This window comes from Mercenaria mercenaria, chromosome 19 (assembly GCF_021730395.1).
Source record: "Mercenaria mercenaria strain notata chromosome 19, MADL_Memer_1, whole genome shotgun sequence".
Taxonomy (NCBI): domain Eukaryota; kingdom Metazoa; phylum Mollusca; class Bivalvia; order Venerida; family Veneridae; genus Mercenaria; species Mercenaria mercenaria.
The window spans coordinates 17,614,738-17,642,502 of NC_069379.1; the positions used below are offsets into that span (position 1 = coordinate 17,614,738).

At 34.7% G+C, this 27,765-nt stretch overlaps 1 protein-coding gene across 1 annotated transcript; it reads right to left on the reverse strand.

The window, feature by feature from the left end:
* Nucleotides 1–15: 15 nt before the first annotated feature.
* On the reverse strand, nucleotides 16–26,587 carry LOC123541881 (uncharacterized). Its single transcript, XM_045327502.2, has 3 exons — nucleotides 26,467–26,587; nucleotides 3,420–3,552; nucleotides 16–1,427 (listed from the first exon to the last, which is right to left on the reverse strand). The coding sequence occupies exon 3, from the start codon at nucleotides 1,418–1,420 to the stop codon at nucleotides 854–856; it is 567 nt and encodes a 188-aa protein (XP_045183437.2). The 5' UTR covers nucleotides 1,421–1,427; nucleotides 3,420–3,552; nucleotides 26,467–26,587; the 3' UTR covers nucleotides 16–853.
* Nucleotides 26,588–27,765: the final 1,178 nt, after the last annotated feature.

The following is a 27,765-nucleotide window of genomic DNA, read 5'->3' on the forward strand; positions in this document are numbered from 1 at the left end:
ATTCATGTGACGCTGTTTTGTTTGTTTGTTTTTTTTTTTGTTTTTTTTTTTTTGGCGCGTGTAAGACCTTGGTACGTACTAGAACGCATAAATATTAAAACTTAAAAATGGTGAATATGATTATGTTCAAATTGCCATAACTTTGTTTACTGTCTATTTATACTGAGACTGGAATGAACTTTCGTTTAAAGCTGTATAATATTCTTTCTCTTATTTATTATTATTGTCATAAGGATCTCTGGGTATTTTCTCTTTTTGATTTGTACGCCCAAAAGTAGCACAGTTTTTCCATGTTAAGTTTAGCCAATATTCAAACATTTTCAATAAAACAAAATGCTTTTTAAAAATATTTCCAGCATGTGGCTGTCTACAATGAATTGTTATATTCAAATGAAGAAGTGTCGCATTAAAAACTGATAACTATAGTACATGATAAGTTTAAAATCAGAACGAGTGAAAAAAAACAAACAAAAGAAAAAAAAAGAGAAAACAAAAATAAAAATAAATCCAGAATTTACATAGAACAGGAGAAAAATGTAATATAAAAAGAAACATAAACACAGTGAATTATATTTAGGTGTTTTAACTTTTAAACAAAATACATCCAATAAAGTTTAATAATGATACACCTATTGATAGTATCTTTAGTCTTTTTATGTTAAAATTCTTTTTTCTTTCTGAAGGTCGAAGTCTGAGCGTTCATCCATTTTATCATTTGCGTTACAAGAAGCCGGACGTTGTTGGAAATTTAAATAGAACGTGTAATTGACGGAGTAATTGTTATTGGATTAATTCAAGCCACTGTCTAATTCGTCAGGGTTAGGATGATGTTGTTGATATATCCGTTCTATCATCACTTTTTGCTCGCCTCCGTGTTTCCGTCGTCATCACTGTCTTGAGAGCCGCCACTCTCAGCACTTTTGCTTCCACTGGCGCTATCAGCATCGCTGTTTTGGCTGTTTTCTTTGGCGCTATCCGTAGCTGCGCTTTCTTTTGTATCGTCACTGCCTGACTTTGCAGAACAGGCAGACTGGTCTTTGTCAAAGATAGCAAACAGATCCTTTTTGTCGTAGCCGACACTTGTCTGGAATGTGATCGCCACGTTTTTCTTTCCAGCTGCTTTGCCACCAGCCGCGTTTCCTTTTCCCTTCTTTATTACATTCAGAATCGTTTTAGCCGTTTTAGCGTCGACTGTAACCTCCCAACTAACTTCTCCTGTGTAGTCTGCTGTCTGTTCCCCGCAGGCAGACGCATCTTTGCTTGCTGAATTTTCGCTCTGAACGGTGCTGTCTTTAGATTGAGATTTAACCTCGTTCTCCTGATTGCCTCCATCGCCTGATGCAGATTTTTGAGGTGGTAAGGCCTCTGTAACAGCTACAGCCAATAGCATGGCAACTGACATTGTTATTATCAGACGCATTGTGAATCTGAAAAGAAAACATCATCGACATATTATTTTATCAAAAATCTTTCTTCATTTATTATTTTGAGTCTTGATGTCTATGTTTGCGAAATAAACTTGATACATTTGGTTGAATCAATAGAAAAAAAGTTATGACTAAAGTCGAATCACCTCGGTCTTTATCCTTCAATCTTAGCAATCAATATGCTCAACATGTTTCCGATATGGAGGACATAGCCATTTAAACAAATCTTAATTGGATAATAGTATAATGACCGGTTGCAAATGTTGCTATACATGCACTACCACTGAAATTTAACAACTGACTACTTATGCAAATTATTCATGTATCTAATAAAATTGCATAAATATAACGCGGATTTTCTACATTTGAAATACATGTAAATATGTATAGATACAATATTTTAGTGGAAGGCATTGAATATCTTTAACCCTTACCCTGCTTTTCTATAATGAACTTATCAGTTTCCTAATAACTGTTGAAAGGAGTGTTAACCCAAAAAAATATAATATTATGTATATGTATATACTGCATTGATGAATGGCGAACAGTGTACAGATCATGATAAGACTGCACGGAGGTGAAGGCTGATCAAGATCTACACTGGTCGCAAAGGCAGAACCAATCATGTCCAGCATGGTAAGGAAAGACTGATAGAATCTGGCCGCATATGTTTTGAAAATGTCATTTTTAACAAATGCAAGACCAACTATTTCTGCTCTTGCTGAATACAAATGTAACTTTTGCCATTCATGCGTTTAGAATGTTTTACTTCTAGAACATATACAACACAGCTTCCCAGAATGGCATTGCAAAAACGTCAAAACGTGCAGTACTGATCCTTCTGGCGGAATTTTTGATTGAAATTTCATATTATGGGCCGCACCATGAGAAAACCAGCATGGTGCGTTTGTGACCAGCATGGATCCCGACCAGCCTACGCATTGAAAACTTGTTTTTAATCCTAAGTATGGTATCCTAAGCTTCTGGCTCTAAAACATTATGCATTTGGGGAATAGAAAGCGTTCTAAATAACCCATCTTAAGTAAATTGTCTCAAAATCGTGATATTACGTTTGCTTATAATAACAACCCAAAAGAGCACATATTTTTTATAGACCATTGCAAGAACAGCTGCGTCTAAAACATGTACATTTTGCCGCATTGTAAGAAGATAAAACGTTTTTTCATGTCTTTTCTCCTGTACAGCGGATGGTTTTGTTCCAAAGTTGAAATGTTTGATTATGTGTAAGAAAAGATTCCAATAAGCATGGCATGGCCAGATGAACTATTGCTACAAGAGTTTAATTTAACGAAATGCTTATGTTAACACAATCAACATGCCTAGATATCTAGACTATTGTACTATCCTAATTATATGTAACAACGAATTATTCCTCACTAGTTTTGCACAGGAAAACAGTAATGTGTACTGTCGTTGCATTCTTTAGTTGTTTAAATAAATTTGATCAATGTTTGCGGACTACAACGGTTCCCTTTTATAGACAGACGCATAGCTAAAGTAACCACCAGCTGATGAAGTTCCATTGCCATCATTTTGATTTTTAGGACATCTCATAAAATGGAACGGTGACCAGGCAGCTAATGCTTTACAGTGAAATTAAGTTATAATTGAGCCGCGCCATGAGAAAACCATCATAGTGCGTTTGCGACCGGCATGGATCCAGACCAGGCAGCGCTTCAGCGCAGTCTGGTCAGAATCCATGCTGTTTGCTAACAGTTTCTCTAATTGCAATAGGCTTTGAAAGCGAACAGCTTTACAATTCCTTACACATTTAGTTATTTGATACATTTTTTTAAATGAAAATATGAGTTGATATATAAACAGCTTGTGCTCTTTTCGCAACATCCTTAAATGTAATTATCCTGTAAAAAATGGTAACTTCTGTCTAATCTGTGAATTATACGGTTGATATTTAGAAATAAATAAATAAATAAATAAATAAATAAATAAAGTATGTAATTAGTATCTTACCTTTTCGTAATCCTCTTTTGAACGAGTTTACTACTATTTGCAAACAAGTGAAGATCAGTATGTGCCCAAGTACGATCCTGCCGGCCCTATATATAGCTGGGCTCAACAAAGCCCGTTACATGGGACCTATCTCCTGCAAACAAAAATTTACAAAATGTGTTTTCAAAAAATGCAATAGAAGTACTCGGGGCCAAATAATTTCAGAATGTTTATAAAAAAACTACAAATTATCAGCGGGGAAGCAGAAATATGGACTCATTTTGTCGTTTTGACATCTCAATGAATCGCTGCGTTGGGAAAAAAGTATGTTAAAATAAGTAAGCCAAACTACATGTGTGATTTGAAATCATATTTGAGCCGCGCCATGAGAAAACCAACATAGTGCATTTGCAAATAGCATGGACCCAGACTAATCTGCGCATCCGCGCAGTCTGGTCAGGATCCATGCTGTTCGCTTTCAAATCCTGTTGCAATTAGAGAAACTGCGGATGCGCAGCTGGTCTGGATCCATGCTGGTCGCAAATGCACATTGTTGGTTTTCTCATGGCGCGGTTCATTTGTACAGAGTTTGAAAGAGGAAGAAGTAAACAAAATACGCCCTTACTAAACCGTTGTCTGCAATTAAGTACAGTAAACGAATATTTAAAAAATCGGTGTCTGATATGGAGTACAGTAATAGTCCCTGTAGAAAACATGAAAGCGCGAAAATTGGCCGTATACTTTTGTCCTGTAAACGGGAACTTACGGTGTTTTTTTTAAAACCACACAATTCATCTGCAGATTTATGATTTAAAATGCAGACTAATTTGATAACGAGCATTGCTGAAACTGTAATTTTCTACCTGCCTTTTTAGAATAATAGAGCTGCCTATAATTTGCATTAAATTCCGCGCCGGACCCACACGAGAATAAGAAAATTAGATTACAACGACCAATCCATGATCTATGGCATTATTACTGTGACTAGGCGTATTGTAAGAGAACTTTTTTTATCTATTTATTTATTTTTTATTTTTCTTAACGTAAAAACAAAACAAAAACAAACGTATGTTAGAACAACAAAGGTGGTATTCGATCAAATGACTTCTTTATGTAGGACTGAATATTGCGGAGTTAATAAGCCTTTCAATGTTAAATTTCTGTAATGAGCTTGTGCATCTTTCAGTTTGGACACTGAGTACCACAAATTGTAAAAAGGGGTACTTACTAAAACGTTTCTGGTTGAATGGCGAACAGTGCAGATTTTGATCAAACTGCACGGTATGCAGGTTTATCATGATTAATGTCGCAAGGAAATCGTTTGTCAGGCATGATAAGTTAAGAATTAAACTACTTCATGAGGAATTAAATATATGCACCAGGCTTGACATCAATAAGACTCTCATTGCCTACATTATTTCCAACGAGATTATTTTTTATTACTAGATACCTTTGGACTGAATAATAATATACCTTGAAAAAACTAGACTAGACAAACAAACAATTACTTATTAGGCCAATAATCGACCACTTTGAAAAAAAAGACCACCACAGCCTACTGGTTATTTGCACGAGGAGTTTAACCTACTTTAATATTAATAAATAATACAGAATTATGGTCCAAATCTTTTTTATCTATCTTAATAAGTATCTATTCGTAATTTTGAATCATATTATTTTGCTTTCATGAAAATTCTATGACAAGAAGTTTGTCAAATACAGATAAAAACTCTTCTTTACATCTGATATAATTATCCGTCATCAATAATATTGATAAAAAAAGCTAAGTAGTCTAAAATAAAGTTTAACGCGTTAATTTTAATATTTAGACTCGATTATGTATAAAGCTATAGTGTCAATTGTATTGGTTTTGAATAAATATTTACATTCGCCCTATTCATTTCCATTGAAATTTCTGACGTTCATAACATATTAATGTTACATGCTACAAACTATATGCAATTCATACTGTTATATAATTTTAAATGGAAAGAAATATAATGTAAATATAAGAAATGAAACTTTTTTTTCGGTGTTACCTTCGTTTGCGATTTCGGCATTTTTCTGCAATAACAGAAAAGGTATACAGACACTAAATAGAAAAACGGCGTGAAAAAGGGGTAGTCGCATAATAGCGGATACAAATAGTCCTCTTTTTTTTTTTTGATTTTTAAAGCTATTTTCCTTATTTTCTTTGCATTTTTCTTTTTGCTACAATCACATGACAGATCTATGCTTGACATGTAGTAGCATTTTCATAAAGAAATAACAACATGACAGAATTTCTTATGAAAACTTAGATCATACACCACCACTATAAATAGGGGTCAATTTTTAAGCTAATTTTGTACTTTTTGTGTTTGACTGAAATTATTTTTCTTGCTATTAAACATGACCCTCAATTTTCTTTTGATTTTTTATTTAGCAAGGACAATACGCTTCAAGAAAATGTAATTTACAGACATTTATAACTGGCCATGATGTTGCGGCCATTTAAAATAGGCCAATTTTATAAAGAATAAAGAAGAACAGCTATTTGGTGTGTTATAATCAAAAGCAGTTTTGCATAACGACCAAAGAAAACCGAAATCGCGTAATGAGAACACGAAAACGAACGGAAACGAACGGAAATTATCGATTGTCATTTCGGGTACTACCTCAAAACACATAAAGCACCAGTGCATTTATGACGTGCATAATTACGTAGTTGAAAAGCACTACTTTCACATACACAGCCATAAAGGGCAGTAATTATCCGTATTTGAAACTCACAGTCAGCAATTATTTGAGAAAACAATGATAGAAAAATCGAATTTAATTAAACATAGACAGATTTTATGTTTATAGCAACAAATGTGACAGCTACGTAAATTAAAGCATTGTGATAGTTTAAATCATGAAGTACTGAAGAAAAATTTTGGCAATTCTTGTTACAGAAATGGTGAATCGTACAGTAAGTTCAGATTGTGAATGCGTTTCTTACAGGATTATATATAGTTTACGATTAACACAATGATATTCAATTGCTTGCACCATTGACCTGCTGCGATTTTCATGATATCAATAAAGAATATTATACTAGTTGATATTTATATCAAAATTTTTATTTGAATGATCTTAGACGCACGCACAACGCAATGTATCCAAATTATCTGTTAAACAGTAGGGGTTCTTTCGCTTGAATATTAGACATAGGAACGCTAAATATTGAATTGGGCGTTCAGTTGTTTGTTTTGAATTTTAATTATATATTTTATTTTGTTGTGTTTAACGTCGCACCGACACAAATTTAGGTAATATGGCGACTTTCCAGCTAAGATGGTTGAGGAAGACCCCCAGGTGCCCCTCCGTGCATTATTTCATCACGAGAGGGTACCCGGGTAGAACCACCGACCTTCCGTAAGCCAGCTGGATAGCTTCTTCACATGAAGAATTCTAAGCCCCGAGTGAGACTCGAACTCGCATCGATTTGGGGAAAGTGTTTTCAAGTCAGCGACCTTAACCACCTGGCCACGGAGGCCCCTCTTGTATTTTAATGTATAACAAAAAATATATTATATATTGTATATAATATATATAATATATTTATGTCTTCAGATAACCTTTACTGAATAAGAGAGTCGTAGTTGTACCGTCTAACCTGTATGAAGCAGCCTAGGTAGGGAACTGTATAATATGTCTGTCTAAGGCAGGTCACTGCTGCAGACAAGTTAAAATGAGCCGCGCCATGAGAAAACCAACATAGTGCGTTTGCGAACAGCATGGATGCAGACCAGCCTGCGCATCCGCGCAGTCTGGTCAGGATCCATGCTGTTCGCTTTTAAAACCTATAGCAATTAGAGAAATCGTTAGCAAACGCACTATGTTGGTTTTCTCATGGTGCTGCTCAATTCTGTTTAATATTATTTTTTTGATCCTCGTAGTCAAATGATAGATCTAGAAATCTTTCTCACATTTTGTATGACCACGGCGACATTTTATGGGCACTAAGGCAGGTTTAACTGTAAATCCGAGTAGCATAGCATGTGAGATGCGCAATGATTGCACTAAATTTTAATAACTTCATTGTACTGTGTTTGAAATTAATAGCATTGACATTCAAATCATTTACTGCATGACAGATTATAATGTTATGCACACATAAGAATGAATTAGTTTCACTATTTTTTCCATTCATAATTGGAAAGCGTTTATAAATAATGGGGTACCGGAGGTAAACTGCCTTTATAATTAAGTATTTTATTTAAAGGTGGATAATCAGATTTTGGCCATGTAACGGATTTGTTCGAAACTTCAGCATCTGATCATTTACACTCATTTATGTTCACTTAACACTTAATACAAATTAGATTTTCACTGGAGGTATTTTTAAAATTTCATTTTCCTATCCTGGTTGCCCAACCAAGATAGAGTTATTTTATCATAAGTATAAATTTGATAAACATACTTTGCCTAAGGAAATGTATAAATATTAGACATATTGTAATATATTTGTAAAATATTTGCATTAAAAATTATGTATCTAGACGGAATTCATTAGAAACGCAAGTTTGAAAAATTATTATTACCTCCCTTTGCCTGTCTTGGTTGCGCAACCAAGATAGATTGGAAATAAATGAATTCAGAAGCTACACACAGCTTTTAAACTTGCATTTTGGTTCAGATTGTTCAATAATTGATATGTCTATCAAATGCAAATGTAAAACTAGACATTGTATCGAAATAAAAAGGAAATACCCAGCTTTTTATACACTTTCATATTAAAGGGGAGTAATTACAAAATTTTATAAAAATAATAAAATATACATTTCAAATAGGAATCTAACTCTATGTAATCGGTCTTTTTGTTCCTAAAATAATTCTCTACCAGAATATACAAAAAGTAAAAAAATGTCATTAAATGTTGTTTAAATGTGATTGACCACCTTTAAGGGTCGTTTAGTACGAATGTGTATTGATCAAGGCGGGAAAGTTTGTACAGCCGAGGCAATCCGGACCTAACTTTCGGCTCGAACATGTTTGCTTTTCTTGAGTAGGAGTTCTTTAAGGCTTTAGTGATCATAATATGACCAGACTTCAATGTTAAAGAAAGGCCATTTTTAGCCAAAATCTGGAGTCCAGTCCCTTTAACTAGATCTGACATTCAGGGTCCAGTTGTTCGAAACTTTAGCCGACTGTTGAACAAATCGCCTTTTAAATTTTTATTTCTTAACTCATACATTTGTTTTACTTAGTCGGCTAAAATGAATAAAATCTGTAAAAAGATCCTTTGGAAGCAAAGCATGCATCCAATAAGAATAATAACAGACTCGGAAGTACATGTATAACCCTAATTGTTAATCGGCGGTTAGTTAAATCTTCTGTTAAGATTTCATAAGACTGGGTCCAGATGAAAAGAAGAAGAAGAAGAAGAAGAAAAAGAAGAAGAAGAAGAAAAAAAAGAAAAACCGGGCAATTTGTGTTATTATATTTCAACTTCAAATTTGTTTAAACAAGTATTGATCTGCATTAACCTTTGTAATGATTTCAGAACTCCCAAATAAACAAATGAATGGGCTGATTGAATATCACATGCGGTGAAGAGCTCTGAATAGATATAATTATTTTCCTCACAATAAAGATAAACCAATAAGAAGTCAACAATGATCATTTTACCACGTTTTCTACCATATTTAGAGTTGTCTTTACAATTGTGATATATAAGTAAATATATTGTTAAAGACACCGACCTCCAGATCATATCATACCAAAAAGAAAAAAAAATAGAGATTAGGAAATTATAATATTAAAAACCGCCTTGAAACTTAGTTGCTGACAGAGTTTATGTAATGGAAACACATCAGAATGATTTGTTTACTACTTTATCCATTCAAAATTAAAAAAAGAAAACGTTTGTAAAGGGTTACCAGAAGTTAACTGCATTTTAATTTTAAATCTTTATAATTGAGCCGTGCCATGGGAAAACCAATATAGTGGGTTTACGCAGTCTGGTCAGGATCCATGCAGTTCGCTAACGGTTTCTCTAATTGCAATAGGCTTTAAAAGCGAACAGCATGGATCCTGACCAGACTGCGCGGATGCACAGGCTGGTCTGGATCCATGCTGGTCGCAAACCCACTATGTTGGTTTTCTCATGGCGTGGCTCATGTAATTTATTTTCACGATAATGAAGTAGATGTTCCTCCTCGGTGTTTTAGTCAAGAACGCTGGAAACGTTTTTTTTATTGCCGAGAGGGTCAGGGTTCGCTTCCCGACAGGACCATGTTTTTCATTTTCGATTTGGCATTTCTAGGGTAGTTTCACGTTCTACTGTTCATGATATGACTAAACTTAGAACTTTAAGGAAAGATCATTTTTAAACAAAATCTGGAGGCCAGTGCCTTTAAGCGAACATGGTCGCGGAGCATATGACATGCAAGGAATTGGGACATGTAACATCTTGCACAACTCTCCTGAAATTTATTTTTTCCTGTTCAAGTATTAATATTTAATAAACGGTGTAAATCATTAAGGAAAAGTTTCTGTGTTACATGTAGAATACTAAATTATTTGCCTTTTGCTTTTGTAACAGCGTACTTATACATAGTCTAATCATATAGGGATGCTTTTCAACTACTGTGAAATCATTTAAATTCGCTGACATGGAATTTTGCGCAAACGTGAAAAAGGACTGTTTCGCGCAGGCTTTAATTCGCGCATTTTCAAGTTTAGTAACGAAAAATTATAATTAAAAAATAATAATAGCGCGGTCTTAAATTCGCGCATCGGTCCTAGCGCGAAAATTCGTCCTACGCGAATAAAAATGATTTCACAGTAATTGCGCGTATTTAAGAAGACGCTGAAAAAGATGTAAAGAACTTCCGGATTTTACAAGATCTTATTAACATTACAAAAATCGATACACTGAGAGATGCTCAAACTCGAAACGGTAAAGGGCAAGTATTTGAAACGATCAGACCAACGATGCCTCACTTGGAGACCTATACTAATTTAGTACATTAACTACATATTGCCGATGTTTGTGTGTAAAGTTTGAGAGAGGTATGTGTAATAGTGTTCAAGTAGTTGCACGTCCAAATTTATGAGGACACACATACAAACATACCGAACAGACAGACCGAATGGTTACTCATATATACCACCATTCTTCACACTTCGTTTACGGGTTATAATTATGAAGAAATACTACTGGAGCATGGGGAAAGCATGCACATGAGCACCGGAAGGCGAAGGTACGGTAATGATAACGCAACAGTAAAATGGTGATAACGCGACAGTACGATAGTGATAATGCGACAGTACGATGGTGATAACGAGTACGATAATTAAATTGCTAAATCACGATACTACGATAACGAAAACGCGATAATGCGATAGTACGATGGCGAAAACGCGACAAAACGATGGTGAAAACGCGATAGTATATCGCATTATCATCATCGTATTATCGCGATTTTGCCATCGTACTATCGTATTATCGTGTTTTCGTTATCGTAGTATCGCGTTGTCATCATCATGTTGTCGCGTTTTCGTTATCGCAGTTTCGTGATTTCGCGTTTTCATCATCATAGTATCGAGTATCGCGTTTCAGATCAACACATTCAAAGGCGATGGCACTAACGGAATTCCGTAGCTAACAGGCATACAGTCTCTTTAACGAAAGTCGCAAATATTTGTACAGAACTGTAAGCAACCATGCATACAGTCAGAATATCACACCGAATCTTCTTTCATTGACGGTTATAAACAAATTGGAGATTTTAGCAATGATTTTATTTTATTTTACCAAACCAGTATTGTTTGTTTATCCATGAAACTGTGGGAGTTATATGTAGATCATTCTTCAAGCAAAAAAAAAAAAAAGAAAACATGTACTTTTGGGGCCGACAATGTACAATTTCTGGACAAAGTCAGTGATCGAGTTTTTTCGTTATAATTTTACCTGTCATCAGACTAACACATATTATATAAATCATGTTAAGCTTCCAATAAAATGTAAATACTAACAAAGCATATCAATCACTTTAAAATGGTGTTATCAACTTTAAGCGGTCAGTTTATTGCTTGGTTAGGTCGCATTAAAAACTGGCTAATTCATTTGGCTGCAACAAGAAGTATATATCATGCAACGAATATTGCTTCATACGCAATCACTGCTTACTTCATATTCTTTCTCTGAAGTGATAGCAAACTGTTTTATACAATTAGTCGATTTAACGTGCATTGAAATTCACCAAAAATTGTTTTTGTAGTTTTATGACAATTTAGGTACAGTCATTATCCTACTTTTTGAATGCTTATTTTGTAATGATCCTGTCCATGTAAAATTTTACATTCATACGCCGTCTGTGCTAATGGTTTAACGATTCAAATTTCTGTAATAAATTATAGTATAATGTCAAAACTTGACAAACTGTTAGTTGAGAAATCGGCAAGGAGACATTTTCAAGGCTAAAACTAAAAGCTTTTGAATACGACAATTTGTATAACACTGCAGACGTAATTTATTACGTTATTTTCAGATATCAAAGATATATCTTATAAAGACTTAAATGTATGAAATTATCAATTATTCCATGGTCCAAATGTTGTAGAAAATAAAATATAAAAGAAATCAAATAATTACACCTAGTTAAATCCTACGCGTATTGCCAAGGTTTGACAACGCCATTTTACGATATTACAGTATCTGACAACCAATTCACAGTGAGATTATGTTCTTTCTTCATAATTAGAGATTGCAATTGCCTTATAGGTAACTATATTGTATGTGTTATATTTCAGAAGCCCTTAAACAGCATTCTTAAAAATTATCCAGTCAAGATTTCAGTGTAAAACATGGTTTTAGAGTGTCGTTGAGATATATCAACAATCACAATATGTTTTTTGATGATTCATCATTGTTGGTAAAATGTGTACCCAATCATATTGTTAAAGCCTGATTTTTTTTGTGATCTCGCGCTTCCCCCATCATGAGCAGGCGATACGCGGAGCGCGGCATCATGGTGGCAAAGCTCGAAATCATGATGGCAAAACGCGAGATCATGATGTCTAAGCGCGAGATCATGATGTCAAAGCGCGAGATCACGATGACAAAGCGTGAAATCGAGAATTTTCACATGCGCGAAATCACGATTGCAAAGCGCAAATTGCTAAAATGTTTCGCGATCTCGCCATTTGCCATCGTTATCTCGCACTTTGCATATCGTTAGAGAAAGCGATGCACGAAGCGCGAACTTTCCCACAGTCGTTAAGAAATGTCCCATATATTGTCATTGAGGAACGCCCTACATAATCACGAAGAAACTCGAGTTTGTCAAGATTGACAGTGGATAAATCTTGACATTTTTAAAATAAAATAAAATAAAAGAAAATAACCCCTGTTTTGAAAAGAAACTTGAAAATTTAAAAGATACAAGAGCAAACATAATTATTGTGGCTATAAAATATTCAGAAAAATCAATAATCAAGTTAAACACCATTTCTAAGTATCACCATGAAACAATAATCTGCTCACTAATGAGATAATTATGAGAACAATAGAAAATAGAAAATACATCTCAAAGGCCTAAAACTTTTCATTTACTCATCTTTCTCTAAGTATTGAAATTTTCAGTGACAGTATTCAAGAATCACTACACTGAAATGTTAGTTTGACCTTGCACAATTCATACAAGAAGTCGGCCATTTTATATCAAAACAATTGCGAATGACACATTTTCTGCTGACTTCTATTACCACGATTATGAATGTCGGCTAAACGAGTCTTGGACGAGCACTGGTAACAGATTTCTGGTGTTTACGGGTGTAAATGCAAACAACGTAAGAAACGCAACATTGAACCTACTTCACCTCACCCCTGTTTTTGATCTTTAAAGCTACTTGCCATAGAATCGCAAGCAATCTTATCATTTGTCTATATTTTTTTTTCTTTATGGTTTCAGTCTACGCAAATAGCAATTATTTTATCTAAATTCCAGTTTTTTACGTATTCGCTCATTTTCAACGGAGTACCGAAACCTAATTTTAGAATGTGAAATTGAAAGTAGACTATGAGAATCAAAAGAGCGCACACGTAGCTGGCAAACAGTAACAAAATGGCTGCCCTTGCGCACAGTAACACACTGGCCATAGCTTTCGTAGAAGCGGTGGTTCCAACGCCGAGGCGGTGGAGAATTCGTCGCAGAAGCGGTGGAGAAATATGGCCGACTGACTCATCGGTACTTTTTCTAACGAATGTTTCACGTTTGACTGAAAACAACCAGTGAGACAGGAGCCCACATGTGTATTCTTCCAGCCACAAACACTTGTTCAGTGCAATTCTTTGTCATTAATGTAAACACTTCTGTACAGTTTGACGAGACACTGCCATTTTTGTAGAATGTCTATCAGAAAAGGTAAAATCTTGTACAAAACGACCCCTGAGCACGTTTGCATCAACATTTAAGTCTGACACTGTCAAGCAAAAGCTTTTTCTCTGTAATCGGTGATTTTTGATTGCAGGCATACAAAATGATCGACCAAAAATCATTCCAACGCAGTGTGCGATGGGTACAGTTGCAACGCATTACGGTGGATCTTGTTTCTTTAATGTTAGCTATTGACTTTAAATTGGAGTAAACAGCATTTTCCTGGGATTTTGATTGGAGTAGGTCAATGAAATCACTTTGACATCAGACAGCAACAGAAACGTAATGCTTAGTAATAATATACTATTGATGTGCACTTCCGTTCTGTTGAATGCACACACGAAAAGCTTTATTTTAAACCATATTATTTTACTAATCAACTGCCAAAAATAACGCCATGTTCTTTCGTACTAAATACACTCAATTATGATTTTGATATTAAACATGCAGGTTTCCTTATTTTCCTTTTCCATTATTATATACAAAATATCAACTGACAATACGATTGTTTCTTAAATGCTTACCACATGCGACTTTTAATCATAGAACAGACCAACTTATCTAATATACAAACTGACAGGGTTTCTGCTGTCTCTTATGTTTTGAACACATAATATCGAAGTCAGGTTCGCGTTGGGGTGTGGGCGGGGGAGTATTCTCCAAAACATTGTACATGCTGCAACCATTTGTCATTTTTATAGGTATTTTAATCATGTTTTAGCATATTTAAGTATGTTCACAGCTGTAATTTCTCTTCAGCTGTTATAATAAAAATAACTGAAATGAGCTGATTCCTCGTCGTCCTCTTGGCACTAGAACAAGGCGTTAAAGGTCTCTTAATATGTTTGATTGGCGCTGTGACAGTTTTCAGAGGAGAATGAAGTTTTTGTCTTTTATTTATTGTAACATTTCTTTCTGCTTGTCTGTTGTTTGTACTCTGTTTCTCCGTTCATCTTTCAATGTTAAACTTAGCCTTAGAATCATCAAGATAAACATTACTGAAAATAAGGCCATGAATGTGACGTATGACGTTAATAGGCTTTTCCTTTGATTTGACCTGGTGACCTAGTTTTTGACCCCACTTGACATAGTTTCGAACTTGACCTAGAGATTATTAAGGTAAAAATTCCATGCACAGTGTGCCTAATCACGTGATCCTGCTATGTCATTTTGAGCTCGAATGTGAAAGTAGAAAGGTAAACAAAAATTGAAAATCAGGGCGTAAGTTTGTTAATCTATATATTGTTTTTATATGCATATGATTGGAAACCTATTTGAAAGTGCTATCCTCGGTACTACGATTTCCCCAACAAATGCTTTTCGTTTTAATGCTATTCCTGTTCAATTGACTTGCACATTGAGTGCATACTGTCGAAAGTGGTTGAACAGGAATAGCGTTAAAACGAGGTTTTGACGAGACAATTTTAGTACCGGGGGTAGCACTTTCAAATAGGTTTCGAATGATGTACATGATATTAACACAATATATTGAATAATAAAACTTACGCCCTGATTTATTATTTTTGTTTACGTTTCCACTTTCACTTTCGAGCTCAAAATGACGTAGCGCGATCATGTGATTTGGCACACACATATGCAAGTTTGTATCAAATCCAAGCATAAATGAAAACTTATATGCCTGAGAGGACCAGAATAGAAAACTTGCCCATTTCAGGGGTAGTATCACTTAAACATACGATGGAATCTAGATGGTTTTCAACCGAGATCTTATTGTGACTTAATTTGTGTGCAAGTGTGGTTAAAGACAAAAGTAAAATGTCACTGCTATCATGTTCTTAAGCTGAACATTTGGTCCTTCAGGGATTAAAATCTGTTAAAAAAAGAGGTCTCTATCGTGTTCAAAAGAAATTGTGGACGGACGATGGACGGACAGACGACTGACGGACGTCGAGCAATCAAATAATCTCATCTTGTCACTATGAAAAAATCTAAACGTTTTCCTTGACACTTTGAGATTCTGTGGTAAACGTCTAAAAATAAAAGGATATTGTTGGAGTGTGATTTGTGCTAAATCAATGCTCAAAATTTATATTCTAAAACTTGTCAGTTTTTACGAGGTTGGCTATCTATAATGTGCATAAGTTAATTTCATGACCCGTACTACACAATCAAAATTCTGGGAAAATGCTGTTTATTCCAATTTAAAGTCCATAACGAACATTAAAGAAACAAGATCCACCGTAATGCGTTGCAACTGTACCCATCGCACACTGCGTTGGAATGATTTTCGGTCGATTGCTTGCAATGAAAAATCACCGTTTACGGAGAAAATGTTTTTGCTTTACAGTGTCTTACTTGTTGATGCAAACGTGCTCAGGGGTCGTTTTGTACAAGATTTTACCATTTCTGATAAATTGAAATTTAATGACAAAGTAATTGAAAATGCATGAACAAGTGTTTGCGGCTGGAAGAATACACATGTGGATGCTCCTGTACGTCAACGTGATGTCTTCAGGTACAAAGCGTGAACACCAACTCCGTTAGCACCCGCCGCGGCGTTGGAACCACCGCTTCTGCGAAAGCTATGGCCAGTGTGAGTAAGGCTTCTGGGTTAAGAAATTCGGTACTTAACGGCATATATTTTAATATACGGCCTTGGATGCAGTGTAAATATTCGTTGGGGTATATTCAACAGCTTAAAGACACTCTGTAAGGGAATGTGACACAAATTATTATACATGAATTTAAACGTTATTTAAATTTCTTTAAATGCTTGTAGGGCAACGCGCATACTTTGAGAACGAATAGGGTGTATCAATCAATTTTTTATGTAGCTATCAAGGGAGAAATGCCGTTAGTGAACATAATGAAGAGCCAACAATTACTACCTAAATCATACCAGAGATAAAACGTGGGCCATAATGACTTTGAAAGACAGTAATTATCTGTAAAATGATGTATGGTGAATTGTATTAATAATTATATATTCACTGAAAGAGAACCTGTACCGCACATTTTTAAGCTCCGTCGACTAATAAACGTTAGCGTTTGCAAACAGTGTTACTGCTGTTTCTGTTACTGTAAGCCAAAAAGTGGTTATCCTATAACTGCTAATTAAGTGTCGTCGAAGATTAATAGTTTACCACTGAAATCTTTGTAAGTACGCCGAATTTAACAATTATCAATATTTCACTATTGAAACCAGAATTATTTGACCACGTACAAGTAGAATTATTTTTTTTTCTATAACGAAATTTAATTAGGGTGTGGAAAGCAGATTTAAATCACTAACACATTTTCATTTCCGATTTTCTGCTAACATAATATTAAATGTATATTTTTGCTCAGTGGGGAAGTAACAATGCCAGCAATATTTAGCTACTATATCAGGGTTACTTCCCTTATCTTTTATGTGCGTGGTATTACGCTTACAAATGTTTTTAGTTTGTTATTACTTTACCAATGTTGACGGGAAAAGCTTTAACCTAATTTTTTGTTTCTTTTTTTCTATCATTTTCTGTTAACATTATTATATGTATATTTATTCCCTTCCTGTTTTTGCTTGGCGGGGAAGTAACAATGTCAGCAATATTTAGCTACTATAACAGGGTTACTTCCCTTATCTTTTATGTGCGTGGTATTACGCTTACAAACTTTTTTAGTTTGTTATTACTTTACCAATGTTGACGGGAAAAGCTTTAACCTAATTTTTTGTTTCTTTTTTTCTATCATTTTCTGTTAACATTATTATATGTATATTTATTCCCTTCCTGTTTTTGCTTGGCGGGAAGTAACAATGTCAGCAATATTTAGCTACTATAACAGGGTTACTTCCCTTATCTTTTATGTGCGTGGTATTACGCTTACAAATGTTTTTAGTTTGTTATTACTTTACCAATGTTTGTCGGGAAAAAGCTTTAACCTAATGTTGTTTTTTTTTTCGTTTCTTTCTATCATTTTCTGCTAACATTATTATATGTATAATTATTTATTCCCTTCCCATTTTTGCTTAGCGGGGGAGTAACCATGTCAGTAATATTTATCTACTATAACAGAGTAACTTCCCTTACCTTTTATGCGCGTGATATTACGCTTACAGCTGTTTTTAGTTTGTTATTACTTTACCAATGTTTGTCGGGAAAAAATTTTAACCTAAGGTGTTTTTCTTTGTTTAATATAATATCTGACGTTAAATAAAGACTTAAGTTTCTTGTATATTGTACAACTTGTATCGTGTAACAATCTTTATGGCTGGACGCGCAATTATTGTAATAAAAACGAAATAATTTAACTGAAACAAAATATATATTTATTCACAGATCATCTGTATCTCTCAGCCTCGTATTACAAGAAAACAACACAGTGGTCATGAAATGAAAAAAAAAAAAAAAAAAAAAAAAAAAAAATAAACAAACAAATTAACAAAAGCAATAGATTTGAAATATGAACATATGAAAACTGGAATCCTTTGAAAAACCAAACGGTCTGCCTTTTAAGACATGATCCCTATTTTTTTTATAGTTTGAGCGGTTGGCGTTTAATACTTATATGTATACGTGTACGCGTACCTGTAGGATTTTATTCAATTTTCAAGTAAGCGTCTAATGTTTCAAAATTTAGAATATTGCACTTATCTGACACACAGGTTATTCAATTTTCAAGTAAGCGTCTAAGGTTTCAAAATTTAGAACATTGCACTTATCTGACACACAGGTTTTATTTTCATGTTCTTACAAAAGCTTTATTCTAGATATTTGGCATGTGCATCTATGTGTAAAAAGGAAACTTATTATCATTTTATATAGATATTTATAACGTATGAGCTGTGCCATGAGAAAACCAACATAGTGGCTTTGCGACCAGCATTGATCCAGACCAGCATGAGCATCCCCGCAGTCTGGTCAGGATCAATGCTGTTCGCTAACGGTTTTTCTAATTACAATAGGCTTTAAAAGCGAACAGCATGGATCCTGACCAGACTGCGCGGATGCTGGTCGCAAAGCCAATATGTTGGTTTTCTCATGGCGCGGCTCATATAATCTAACATGCACAAGTTTGCAGTCGTAACCTAAATAGTCTTACTGTGTGCACGAGGAAAACTGTACAACATGTATGTTTCTAAGATCAGCTGGAACGCGGAACCTTATTTCTAACCTTATCGGGCTGTCTGAAACAAACTACTCCTATTTCTTCCAATGTACACCTTACGACAACCTACCTAAATGAAGTTAGCAGATTTTGTCCTTTTACTCGAATAACTATTCTCTGCTGTATGGCATTATGAATGTGGACAATAAACGAATATTTCTTCTGCCACTACTACATTGAAAATTTAAAACGGTTTGACGGAGGCGAAAGAATCTTTCTAAAAAAACGCTTATGCATCCATCCCCAAGACGTCCCCCCCCCCTCCCCCATCCCCACATTCTTCTACATTACTCAACCTACATCTACTGAACATTATAACTTCTCCTTTTTAGTCTTCTTTTCCATTACTTTAAATAAGTAATATGTATGCCAAAACAACTCTATCATACAGTTTTATTTTGTCTAATTATCTTTTTAGATCGCCATATCTTGTAGCAATATTGTAAAGTATGCAGTGGAGAGAATTCCTATAAGGTTATTTGTTTTTTTTGTTTTGGGTTTAACGCCGTTTTTCAACAGTATTTCAGTTATGTAACGGCGGGCAGTTAACCTAACCAGTGTTCCTGGATTCTGTACCAGTACAAACCTGTTCTCCGCAAGTAACTGCCAACTTCCCCACATGAATCAGAGGTGGAGGACTAATGATTTCAGACACAATGTCGTTTATCAAATAGTCACGGAGAACACACGCCCCGCCCGAGGATCGAACTCGCGACCCCGCGATCCGTAGACCGACGCTCTACCTACTGAGCTAAGCGGGCGGGCTCCTATAAGGTTAAGCTTTCAATTTAATCCATATGTCTATACTATGTGTAAAACTGTTTAACAGTCAATTGCTAAGCGATACTATATAGAATAAATGAGCCACACCATGAGGAAACCTACACAGTGCTTTTGCGACCAGTATGAATCCAGACCAGCATGCGCATCCGCGCAGTCTGGTCAGGAGATCCATCCTGTTTGCTAACGGTTTCTCTAACTGCAATAGGCTTTGAAAGTGAACAGCATGGCTCCTGACCAGACTGCGCGGATGCACTGGATCTATGCTAGTCGCAAATGCACTATGTTGTTGTTTCTTTTTTCATGGCGCGGCTCAAGTACGTTTAACCCAAAAAATATAACTTTAATACCATGAAGCTCAATTCCATTATTATGTGACTGTTTCCCCGTCAAAATTTGAAATGTTGGATACAAAAGAGACCATAAGAGAACAATATAAGTCTATAATGCGTCATTGAAATGAACCACATGAAGTGAATTTGCCAACTCAGTAAACGACAAACAATTTTTATTTTATTTATTATATACTCAACTATAAATAGTATTCTAATATGGTTGCTAAAATGACGTGAACGTGTGATGACGTCGCTACTAATTTTTGTCTATAGATTTAGGGCATATAAGAAGTGAAATATGTCTAGCATGATCGTGTTTTACTTAAATCAATTACACTTAAAATGAAAACACCAAAATAGATATTAAGGTAGTTCTGCACGTTTGGATCGAATTTTTTTCTACAATGTAGAATTTGATAAAACTCTAATTTTTCAAAACTTCAGAAGAGACCTAGAAAAATTCAGCAAATAAAAAGGATAGGGTCATGTGCTTGACTTTTTGCTAGACTGATTTGAAAACTTTGGACTTCAGGCAATTTTTCATAACCGGACTCTATGGGAAAATCATAACTTTCAAAACATTTTTGCGAATAGAAATTTTTCTACAATGTAGATTTTGATAAAACTTCTCACAGTTGTAAATAAACACATGGCCTATAATGTGGTGAAATAAAATGTATAGGTCCGTGTGCTTATTTTTGCTATATTTGACCATGATTAAAGTGAACCGAATATTTCACGCTAATTTTAAGACATAATTTTGAATTATTTAACGTGTCATATTTTGACTTCAGAAATACAGTAACAGTGCCATTTTAATAAGTTTACTCACAAGTTGTCATTAATTCATAAAATGATTTTCATTTCCGTACGCCGAATCCAGGCTTTACTCTACGTTTTCCGGATAAATGACGTTATGCCATCACTTCCGGTTTATCAAACGTGCAGAACTACCTTAAGAGAATATATATGATAAAAGGTGTATGCCTTCTAGCCATTATGGCAAGAAGGCACAACCAAACCGTACATATGTACCTCTTATCACGATAAAAATATTTAAAAGCCACATTGGTAGTTTCATTCCACTTATAAATTCTAGCTAAGTATATATGTTCTGTTGTTCTGACACGGTTTAGTAACGAAACTTAGCAACATTTGTATAAAAACGTGCTCACACTTGTTTCGTTTAGAAAAAAAGAAAGTTATCGCGTTTTTCGAATCTTACTGATTGACGCAATGTTTAATTATTAGAATAGATAAATGGGTCAGCGATATGTAAACGTCCCGACTAAATCTATCAAAAAAGTCTTATTACACAGTAAAGTCGCCACAAATTATGAGTGCTAAAAAGTATTTAGACTCTTTAATTCTGTCTTCATTATCTGTTTAGTAATTACTTTTTAATGTTAAATAAATTATTATGTTAATTTTCCAGTAAATGCTTTGACCCTTATAAGCTTTCGGTATAATATTAAAATAAATATTGCATTCCTGAGAGAGTGATATGAAAAATGTTCATCTCTCGAAATATGAATATAGACCTCGGCTGGCGCCTCGGTCAATATTCATATATCTCGTGGTAAGCATTTTTCATATCACCCTCTCAGGAATGCAATATTTATATAATATCACACTGAAAGAAGCAAATATTCTCGTTATTTAAGTTTGTATCTTATTTCAATATGCGAAACGCTCGAAATTTCATAAAGTGTTACAGTTACTAGTACAGGACCTACGTTTTCATACACACAAAAGATATGAAAGAAATAAACTCGTTGCACGAAAATGCGATTTGCTTTGTAAATACATGTTGTATAGTATGTTTTGTAACATAGTTACATCAGCTACAAAAGAAATGATGAAATGATATATGAAGCATTTGCTATCTATGGGCGACAAAATAAGGCATGTACTCGCGCGCCTAAAGGGGCCAACACGCCAAAAAACTATAAATAAGGCACTTATGGTACGGGCAATTTGTCGTGCTGATGCTTTCCAAAAACGCCAACAAGCCAAAACGAACTTGCAAAGTAATCAGACATACACGATACATGTCAAATATGGCTGAACAGTACTTCGATCAAACGAAAATTTGTCAAACACAGACATGACCCTATTACCGGACATAGCGAAAATGTCTAAACTGTTCTTTAAAAGTTTAAAACTTTGTAGTCCTCGTCAACAGTTTCGTTTTGAAGTTCAGGATACTTCTGAAATGAAGAAGGATATTTGATGACTGTGTTCAACCCACAGTAAAACTGTTCTAGTATACAAAGGGTTAATTGATAGGCACACATTTCCCTTATGTCAAATATCAGAAAAAATAAACCAGGATAACGCGTAGAATGAAAATGTACTTTTTTTGTATCTACATGGAAACTGTATTTGTCATATTATCCATCATATAGAGGTCATAGAGATATACATAATGACACTAAAATCCCAATTTTACCAAAACTTGACTTATGTCTCAAGAATAAAGGCATCGAACTATTAATGCATGTACAATTGTATATTAATATAACATTAGATAGATTCAAACTAGGAAATTTGGTATGTAAGTGTCTGTTCCTGTAAAAAATATTTTCTGCTCTGATGAAAATAGATAGTAATATTTTTTTTTGTATTTACTTGCTGTTGTAACCGAAAACTCCCTCTAGAACCTACACGGCTACCATCTTCATTTTCAGAGTAATGTATGCGTCTGTGCATGTCTTTTTTATCTGACAATTGGAAAAAAGTCATTATTTTTTACAAACATTTCTCATACATATCGGTCATGATCATGTGTTAAGACATCAATTAGATAATTATGAACCATAAAGCTGTTTCTAAGAAAAATATTAACTACAAAATGCAAATATACAGTTATACACAATTACAAATTATGGAAAGTAAATTTCTTTTCCATACACAGTAACAGCAGCATGCGCAAATAAAAAATCTTGGTCTAAGCCCATTTGCTAGCATGCCCAGTATAAAAGTAACTATTGTTAAGAAATTGCTTGAAAATTTAAACCCGTTAAAAACAGGAGGTCCAGACCAAATTAAACCTAGAATTTTAAAAGAATGTGCAACTGAAATAGCTCCAGTCTTTACGATATTGTTTAATAATCTCTTGATAGTGGTATTGTTCCCTCAGATTGGTCTGAGGCTTACCTAACACCAATCTTTTAAAAGGGTGAGACGTTTCAATCTTCAAATTATAAACCAGTCTCATTGACAAGTACAGCTTGCAAGCTATTAGAACACAATGTGGTCAGTAATATCTGGGATCACATAGACAAATTTAGCATCCCGGTGGACAACTAGCATAAGTTTCGTTCTCGGCGGTCTTGCTAGACCCCACTTGTCGGTTTTAATCAAGTCTAAGCTAAATCAATACAGCGAAGCCAAGTTGATGTTGCCATCATAGAGCGTTTGATGTAGATCACCATGGTCGGCTCTTATTAAAACTGGACCATTATGTTATCAGGGGCTCTGCACATTCCTGGATCAGACAAGAAAATAGAACACAAATAGTGATGGTAGATAGGGCAACACCTGGCTTGACTCTTGTAATATTAGCCGTCCCCCAGGGGCCCGTCCTGGAACCTCTACTTTTCCTGCTCTACATAAATGACCTACCGGGTTCTGTATCTTCCAATGTGTGTCGTTTATGCAGATGACTGTGTTATCTACAGAACAATTAAGTCACAGGCAGACTCAGCTCAACAGCAACATAACCTTAACAGTTTGTCAATATGGGAGCAGAAATAGAAGATGCCCTTTAACGTTACCAAATGTCATAACATGCATGTTTCTAGATCTAGAAAGCCAGTAACATTTAACTTATTTTGGTCCCCTTATATAAACAGACTATCTAGTAAAGCATGTCAAAATGGTTTCTTAAAACGTAAATATACGTTCTGCTGATAGTAGTACCAAAACAGCTGCCTATAACAGCATCTTTATATCACCAACTGTCAGGGTGTACTAGGTGGCTTGGGAAACCTGATAGTCTTTCTCTTTTTAATCCCATCACCCTGCATGACCAAAATGTATCAGTAATTGAACGAGGCATTTATCGTAGAAGAAGAAGAAGAAAAGGAAGAAGATATAGCACTAGAATAAGCATATAAATGGCGTCATTAGCCGATGTAGGAATACATGGTGAGTGAACTGGGCAATATCTTTTGTGCTTAACATATTGGTAATAATTAAATATGTGTAGGCCCTCCTGGTACAGATGATAAACTCGGACAGAAAATGACATTTTTACCTGCATTGTTTTTTTTTATTTCTGCAAATTGTTATCAATGGTTAGTATCATAACAATGCTTAACAGCTGCTAAAAAAATGACACAATATAAATTTATATTTAGTATGCATATCGTACTGTAACAGTACGTTTTTTGAATCGAGAAATGTACTATATGGAAGTGAAAAAAATCTTTCAATGTACTTGATCTTTTACATACACAATATATTATAAAAGCATGACTCGCTTAGTTGTAGCTAACAGCACGACATTCATCTGGCATTGGGGGTGCCAGATAGGTTTGGCCACCATGGGTAAAATCATCGGAGACGCCAGTCCAGTGGGCAAGAAAAAAGAAACATTGTCAAAACTGAAGTTGTCGTCGCATAGATTGACTTTAGAGACTGATAGAAATATTCTATCAAATAATACATGTTAAGTTATGCTATGGAAATAGAGTATGGCCTAGTCGTCACGTATAAGAGGATAAGTACCGAAGCTTAGGACTTTGTTGACTTAAGAATAAGGTATATTAAAATAATTTGACATTATCCAAGTAATTTTGAATTTTTGCAGTTATTTATTAATGAAAATAGTAAAGATAAACTCTGATAACGTATGTCTTTAAAGCTTTTGAAAAAGATATAATTCAAAAAGATAAAGTCTAACTTCAATGAAATGTACGTTTAAACAGTTAGCTTACATGGTAGGGATGTCCAAAGTGTCTTTCCAAAATGTGTGTTATAAGTGATACCTAACTGAAAGAAGTGTTATATATCCTGTCTTGCCATACATGTTATTTCTATTACTTTGTACGTTTACTGAAGATTTACTGCAAGGTAAAGGCATTTTCTTTTAAGTAAATGTTAGATTATTCTCTAGCCCATGAAAATAATAATGACTGTTTACCAAAATATGACGAAAACTGACTCGTAGACAAATGGAAACCAGCGGTGCTAGGTAGGTGTACTGGCACCAAAACAGAAAGAAAATGCCACTGTACATGTTATACCTTACCCCTAGGTATTCTATAAGAACCATGGTCATGAACGGGAAAAAATTATACTAACCCGTTTTAATCGCGCATTTCATACCTAAAATACGCAGTTTGGTAAATGTGTACTATGGATATCAAACAAGTGGAAATTTATCTTTCATTGAGTACCGGTCACATTTCTACAATACATCTTATCTTATAAAAACAACGCGTAGTTTATAGTTATTTCAACGTTACACAAAAAACTTGCTTGAACTTCCCTGTTGAAGTTCCGTTCTAGATTACAAAACCATTCTGATTGGCTGTTGTGAAAATGTATGTCAATCGTCATTTTACTACACGTGTTCGCTGAAATGTGAAAATGTAGTATAAATGTGCAAAATGAATAAAATAAACAGAACAGATACAGACTAATGTACGATTTCAAATATAAGATCATAATCATACAAGATGAATTTCATTCATCATTTCGAGTTTTAGTATACAATTGTGACTTTTTTAATTCTGTTCTTTGTTTGTTTACATTTTGCCAAACATGTGCACACTGCCGTGACCTCTAGACCGGATATTCATTAGGGAAGGTCACGCAAGATTTTTTCTGTAACGTTGACGAAAGCATAAAATATGTTGATAATCTCAGCAATAAGGAGTATTGAGGCAATGTGACTGGTGCACGATGGAAGATAAATTATCGCTTGTTCAATATACTAGGTACCCATTCACCGAACCGCGTGTTTAAGTTGAGAAATGTACGATTGAAACGGGTTAGTATATTTTCCCGTTCATGACCATGGTTCTTATAGAATACCTAGGGGTAGGGTATAACATGTACAGAGGTATTTTCTTTCTGGTCTGGCTCCAATGGGTAGGTGTACCTGATAGTTTTTTTGATTTGATGAAGTATGTGCTTAAATGCTGCCTTTAATGAAGGAACAAGCACGACATGTATTATGTAAGCAGAGAACAGTTATTAAACAAGCCTTTATCTCATCATTTTACAATTAATTTCATTCTTCAAATAGTATGAATGACTAGCAAATATTGATAGTCTATGATTAAAAATAAATTGTTTATTACAATGTATTAAAATGTAACTTGTCGATGCTCTATAAACGTGAAAATATTGAAACTAATAAAAAAATGGGAGTGCTGTCCCCCTTCCGAGAAGTACGATAATGATAATGATCTATATTCTTACTTCGTTTACCCTTGCTTTTATACTTTCTTTCTTGCTCAGCTACGACGCGAACTGGTTCCTCAACTAGTTTGATGTGTTCAAAATTGGTATGCATTGTGCTGATTGGAGAAGCCAATTTTCCGAAATTTATAGTTGAACTCAATAAACTTTGCAGTTGTTTATCGGGAACAAAATCGTAATTTTTTATACTGGTTTCTGTTTGCACTCTGAAAACTCTTTTCTCAATGTCAAGAATGTGTGCTTTGCAATCGACGGTTTGAATAAACAGTGTATTTTCCGAGTATAATTCTGTGTCCAGTTTTTGTTCAACTTCACTTATTGTAGAAGAAAGTAGCTTGCACTCGTCATCTAGCTTGTTCAGTAATTTGTCATTGATGTTTTCAATGTCTTTTGCCTCGCTTGTAATGCATGCTTCTGCCTTATCTAAATAATCATTGACATCTTTTCTAAACTTTTTTATATCTTTCAAGGCTCTTTCACACACTGATTTATTAGCTTTCTTGGTTTCATTGACCTTTCTCCCGTTTTCATTATTTGCCACCGCAAGTCCTTCAAGTTTTTTTCTTTAGACTCTTGAAATCTTCACTGACTTCAAATCCTTTGGCTAAGTCTTTTATATTTTCAGATTTGCAACCACTATGATCTGGTATCATACACTCACCACATCCTACAATATCATGTGTATGACAATAAAATTTTATTTGTTCATTAACATGGTGTTTACACTTCTCAACATTTCCAGCACTTTTATGAGCCGCTATCAAAGACACACTTTGTGTGTCAACCAGAACATGATTTCTACACTGCTTAGCTTTCAAATGATGCCGAAAACATGTGTTGCACATATATTCTTCACATTCGCGGCATATTCCATTCGCTGTGGCTGCAACATGCTCACCCTTGCATGGTTCACATTCCTGCACAATTTCTTTTATAATCTGTTCCTCATCATCAGAAACTCTTCTTCCGGCGACTTCCATATTTGCAGTTATTTGTCACAAATCAAATTACAATTAAACGTTTTGAGCATGAATTACATCAATCACGCAAGTTGCGTACTCCTAAAACTCTACATGTTACGAAGCGACAAATGTGTTGGCTAGTATCCGTTTATGCAAAAACAACTGCATATTTCTTCGTGTATTTGATATAAAGCGATATTGAAACAACTTAATAAGTTTATATTTTATACGCAGTTCCTTTATCAATACTTCCCTTTTCACCCGAGTATCATAATTCAGTTCACTCCATTCGAAAAGACATTTGATATGCTATCTTATGTAAATACTGGCCGATAAA